The sequence below is a fragment of the Capricornis sumatraensis genome, chromosome 23, assembly GCF_032405125.1.
Source record: "Capricornis sumatraensis isolate serow.1 chromosome 23, serow.2, whole genome shotgun sequence".
NCBI classification, from domain to species: Eukaryota; Metazoa; Chordata; class Mammalia; order Artiodactyla; family Bovidae; genus Capricornis; species Capricornis sumatraensis.
The window spans coordinates 38,957,746-38,963,702 of NC_091091.1; the positions used below are offsets into that span (position 1 = coordinate 38,957,746).

General features: G+C 49.3%; 1 protein-coding gene across 1 annotated transcript; it reads right to left on the reverse strand.

Annotated features, from left to right (window-relative positions):
• Positions 1–3,760: 3,760 nt before the first annotated feature.
• On the reverse strand, positions 3,761–4,873 carry PRLHR (prolactin releasing hormone receptor). Its single transcript, XM_068961825.1, has one exon. The coding sequence runs from the start codon at positions 4,871–4,873 to the stop codon at positions 3,761–3,763; it is 1,113 nt and encodes a 370-aa protein (XP_068817926.1).
• Positions 4,874–5,957: the final 1,084 nt, after the last annotated feature.

The following is a 5,957-nucleotide window of genomic DNA, read 5'->3' on the forward strand; positions in this document are numbered from 1 at the left end:
CCAGCAACTAAGAATAATTCATGGTGTATAACTTTATAATGCCATCAACCTAAAGTTGAATAACAATACTTAAAAAAAAAAACCTGACTGGACTCATACAGAGCCTTACACACAGATGTGTAAGGAAACTGTTGAATGGATACCTATATATTTTGATTATAAGATTTACTTCTATGCCACTATGGAGAACAACAGTGTGGAGATTCCTTAAAAAAACTGGAAATAGAACTGCCTTATGACCCAGCAATCCCACTGCTGGGCATACACACCGAGGAAACCAGAATTGAAAGAGACACGTGTACCCCAATGTTCATCACAGCACTGTTTATAATAGCCAGGACATGGAAACAACCTAGATGTCCATCAGCAGATGAATGGATAAGAAAGCTATGGTACATATACACAATGGAGTATTACTCAGCCATTAAAAAGAATACATTTGAATCAGTTCTAATGAGGTGGATGAAACTGGAGCCGATTATACAGAGTGAAGTAAGCCAGAAAGAAAAACACCAATACAGTATACTAACGCATACATAGGGAATTTAGAAAGATGGTAATGATAACCCTGTGTGTGAGACAGCAAAAGGGACACAGATGTATAGAACAGTCTTCTGGACTCTGTGGGAAAGGGAGAGGGTGGGATGATTTGGGAGAATGGCATTGAAACATGTATAATATCATATAAGAAACGGATCGCCAGTCTAGGTTCGATGCAGGATACAGGATGCTTGGGGCTGGTGCACTGGGATGACCCAGAGGGATGGTATGGGGAGGGAGGTGGGAGGGGGGTTCAGGACTGGGAACACGTGTACACCCGTGGTGGATTCATGTTGATGTATGGCAAAACCAATACAATATTGTAAAGTAATTAGCCTCCAATTAAAATAAATAAATTTATACATCTGTGTCTCTTTTGCTGTCTCGCATTGAAACATGTATAATATCATATATGAAAAGAGTCACCAGTCCAGGTTCAATGCATGATACTGGATGCTTGGGGCTGGTGCACTGAGATGACCCAGAGGGATGGTATGGGGAGGGAGGAGGGAGGGGGGTTCAGGATGGGGAACACGTGTACACCTGTGGTGGATACATGTTGATGTATGGCAAAACCAATACAATATTGTAAAATAATTAACCTCCAATTAAAATAAATTTATATTTAAAAAATAAAATAAATAAATTTAAATAAAAAAAAAGACTTACCTCTATGTGATCCATCAAGTATTGTCTAAGGGCTAATAGCATATTCCCAAAGCTTCATTAGGATGTATCTGAGATTCATTAGAAATAGGATCATTCTTATGGTGTTTAACCTTTGTTATGTGTTAAAATCACCTGAAATGCTTTGAAAAAATGCTGGTGCCCAATCTCCATCTCTAATCAATTGGCTAGGGATACGGCCTAGGCTGGAGAAGAGCCTGGTGGGCTGCAGTCCATGGGGTCGTGAAGAGTCGGACATGACTGAATGACTTCCCTTTCACTTTTCACTTTCATGCATTGGAGTAGGGAATGGCAACCCACTCCAATGTTCTTGCCTGGAGAATCCCAGGGACGGGGGAGCCTGGTGGGGTGCCGTCTATGGGGTCGCACAGAGTCGGACACGACTGAAGTGACTTAGCAGCAGCAGCAGCAGCATGGCCTAGGCACTGATGGTTTTTGAAAACTCCCCAGGTAATTCTAGGAGCTGTCAGGGCTGTAACCAGTGACTCGAACCCTCCAAAGAAGAGACCACAATTAACTGGATTCCTCCCTGACTAATTCCACCCTTTTCCCCAGTCTTTCCACTCTCCACACATACCAATCCAAAGTACGATCTGAAGAAACAGGAAATGTCTAATCTTGAGTCTTCCAAAGAGTAGAACCGCTGGAAACACAGGAACCAGTCCCTGGGATGCTGGGAGAGGAGCGCATTTGGGGTGGGGGAGGGGTGACCTAATGCTGTGGGTGGGTCACATTGCTAGAGCACAGGCTCTTTGCTCTCCACATCCAAAGATGGAGCTGAAAGTTAGTTTGAGTGCCATTATCAAAGGTAACTGGTATGTCCCAAGTTCACCTGCCTTTTTCTTTCTCCAGGTTTTTCCTGCCCTTCCCCATGCTGTGAAAAGTCTAGATATATAGATAGATAGATACTAAATATGCACATTACTTGTAAAGCAACTATATGCCAGTAAAAATTAATTTAAAATAAAAGTTAATTTAATTTAAAAAGATTCATACTGCTAACTAACCCAAATGTGAATGGACCACTCTTCATTGTGGCTACTGACATCAGAGTAATAGGATTTAATTCTTGTCATCCCCAAACACCTCCTCTTTCCCTTCCTTTAAGGGCACACTTTACAGAGTTCACTGAGACTAAGAGAAGGGGAGAGGTGGGAAAACACTGATTCTGCTGCTTAGTGAGCTGGGGTAGTACTGGCATCTTCCGGTTGGTAACTGAATGGCTGCAGACACCAGTCTATGCCCCATATGCTGCAAGGGTTAATCTGACAGCTGCATATCATGAATCATTTCCCAAGACTCCTGCCCTCACTGCCATGATCACTTTTCCAACATCAATGTGGAAACTCTTGTCCCAGGGCACTTGTCTTTATTTAAAGAACTCTTGGGATGTTAAGGTAAGAATTAGCAGCTTGGTGTCATGGCCCAACAGTCTTCCCCTATTCCCTTAACCCTAGAAGGAATTACATGTTTGATCTGTACATCCTGTAGGCAGCCGTTTATTTTTCTGTTCTGGCTTTCAGTAAGCTTCTCCTCGTCCTTGTATTCTGAGTTGATCATGCTCCAAGTGTGTCACCACAGAGCAGGTGCTGAGCAGTCAGTTCACAGCTGTTGATTTGTTGCAAGATCAATTAGAAAATACAAGAGTGTGTTACAGCTCACAGTTTACACTGAGCATTCAGAAAACCAAATATTTGAGTTCTTGCCTTGTGGCAAACACTAGTTGTGTATATACACAAACATACACACAGATAGTTTGTCCTGCGCAGTTGTATTTCCCCTTGTGTGAACCTTTTCCACTTCACTCCTATGTTATCTATCTCTTCATCAACTAATTTTTCTTATCATTTTCAAACAGCAATTGGAGGATAAGGAAGAGAGAAAACAATAGCAAAACCTCTTAAAGGTGATTTGTAAGCATTTTGTGCTATAAATGCAAGTGGATTTAAAGTGAAAATCCCTTTGGCATATAAAGCTCTTGTTCAGGAAATGCTGAAATTCTAGATACAGATTTGTAATACATGTTTCCCTGGAATCCTAGAACGTAATGGGTTTGAATGGAGTAAGCACTGTCCTGTATTATATCTCAAGTGAGTCCTTTTTAAAAGGCAACCTGAAAAGCTTTACCAACCCCAACCAGCCATTTTAAACCCCATGCTTATTGCTCCTTCACTCCCCATGGAACAAGCAGAAGGGAAAGCAAGGAAAACAGTCAGGTTTCTGAAATATTACCTGAACCAGGGGAAAGAGCTTTGTTTGGCCTTCAGTGGTAAAAGGAGAAAACAGTAAAACCTCTTTTGTTCTCCCTGGCCTCCTCCAAGCACGCATGAGTCTCTCATCAAAGCCTACATAAAATTTTACAGTGACACAAAGACTAGGTAAGACAGAGGGACAAGAGGGGTGGGCTGGCAGTTTGGAGCCATATTAGTTTAGTATTAGCCTAGCTCTGAAATAATCTCTCCAGTCCGGCCTCCGCGTGGGCATCCTCCAGAGACCAGTGGACTGGAGTTCCCCAAGGCCTGGCACAGTGGCATCAGATCACCACGCTGACTGTCATGCTCTGGCCGTGCGGAACAATCTTGCGGGGCCAGGCCAGCAACAGTTTGCGGAGCTCCTCGCGGAAGCTGTCGTGCAACCAGGCGTAGATGAAGGGGTTGTAGCAGGCGGAGCTCATGGCGAGCCAGTGGCAGAGCAGCTGCACTAAGCCGAAGGCGTAGGGGTCTATGGCGTGCGGGTCGAGGTCCCGCAGCAGGTTGAAGACGTGCAGCGGCAGCCAGCAGACGGCGAACACCACCACAACCACCACCAGCAGGCAGAAGGTGCGGCGGCGTCTCGCGCGGTCCCAGTCGGCCTGGCTCTGGGTCACGCAGCCCGGAACCACTCGGTTCCGGAGATTCACCGACACCCGGACGTAAGACAGGAGGATGACCAGCAGGGGGAGCAGGTAGGTGACGAGCAGCAGCCCCCAGGCGTAGAGCTGGCGCTGGCGCTCCTGGGACCCCCAGAACTCCTCGCAGAGGCGCACGCGGTGCGGCTTGAGCTCCACATGGTAGGTGTGCAAGGCGGCCGGCAGCGCTAGCACCGCGGACAGCGCCCAGATGGCCAGCACCGCGTAGGCGCTGAGGCGCAACGAGATGCGCCGGCGCAGCGGGTGCACCAGCACGACGTAGCGGTCCACCGCGATGGTGGTGAGCGTGAACACCGACACGTAGACGGTGACCGGCTGCAAGAAGAAGACCAGGTGACACAGGCCGCCGCCGAACACCCAGCCGCGTGGCTCGAACGCGTAGGCCAGCGTGAGAGGGACGCAGGCGGCGCACATGAGCACGTCGGACAGGGCTAGGTTACCGATGAGAAAGTTGGTCACGTTGTGCAGCCGACGCACCCGTGCAATCACCAGCACCAGCAGGCAGTTGCCCACAAGCCCCACGACCACCACGACGCTGTAGAGCAGCACAATCAGCCCCTTCAGCTGATGCACCAGCTGCAGGCTCTGGAACGGCGTGATGGCCTGAGCGCCTGGACCAGCCGCCGATTCATTGCCCACCACCGCCTCTGAGCTCTGGTTGACCGGACTTGAAGCCGCAGGCAGCAGCCCAGAAAATAAGTCTGGGGCCGCTGGACGCTGAGTCGGCAATGAAGCCATAGCCACCTGTCCAAAGATAATCAGAGTCTGTCACCTCCCATTCTCTATCCATCCCCTCCTACGCCAAGCGTCCCCGCCCCCCCCCCCCACACACACACCTCAGTTACTCAAATATTCCCTTTAGAATGACTGGCCACAACAAATAATCGACAAAATTTAAAGTGCTGTCACTCCCACCTCTGTAAAATGAAATCTAGGGGTGGTTAGATGTGCACAGGTTATTTAAATGCCTTCCACTCTATTTGGAGCCCTCACAGTCTCCACAAGCCAGACCCAAGCGCAGTCCTACCTGGTGACTGGGGCTTGACGAATGGGAAAGCTCTCCAGAGAAAGAGGGGTAGAATCCTGGCTGTCCCTGGAGGTCCTCCACCCAGACGGTGGTGCAGGCTTCTTCGCAGAGCTGAAAAGATTCGAGTTCCCGGTGGACTCGCGGCTTTTGAGAGGGGCTGGGAGCACCTCCCCTTCGCCCCGCCCCCACAACAGTGTGCCCTTGTAGGGAAAATAGGGGCGGAGCTCGCACCTCCCAGCTCGGTGCTTTGAGAAATAGGAGAAGGATAGTAGAAACTGAAAAGGAAGAAGGGGCCAGAAACCTGGGCCGGAGGGTCAGGGGAGAATCTCTACTGTGGGAGCTTGCTGCGTCCTGGGCGAGTCCCGCTCCGGAGGAGAGTGCAGTAAACTAGGGAGATGAGAGGCGTGAACTGTCTGGCTCTCGGGACGACCTGGCGCCGTTTCCGTGAGGAAGGCGCCGGGCAGGAAATGGGGTGGGGGGTTGAGATATCTGGGGGATGTAGGGGAGAGATGAGGGACTCGTCCTTAAGAGCCGGATCCTGCCTTGAGTCCTGGCTTTGGTTAAGAGAGTCGCATAGGTAGTTCTGTCAGGGATTTAAATTGTAGCGCTTAGAACTAGCCGCAGACCTGCGGGGGCTCGCGTTCCCCGGGACGCACTGAGCCCTTTGCCTAAGCTGGCGACGCGATGCGAATCACGGGTCCGATCAAGGCCAAGAAAATGTTTCAGCACCGCGGACAGCTCCCGCGGCCGTGGCTGGGCGGCTCGGGCGTGCCTGGGAGCGGATAAACAAGGAGT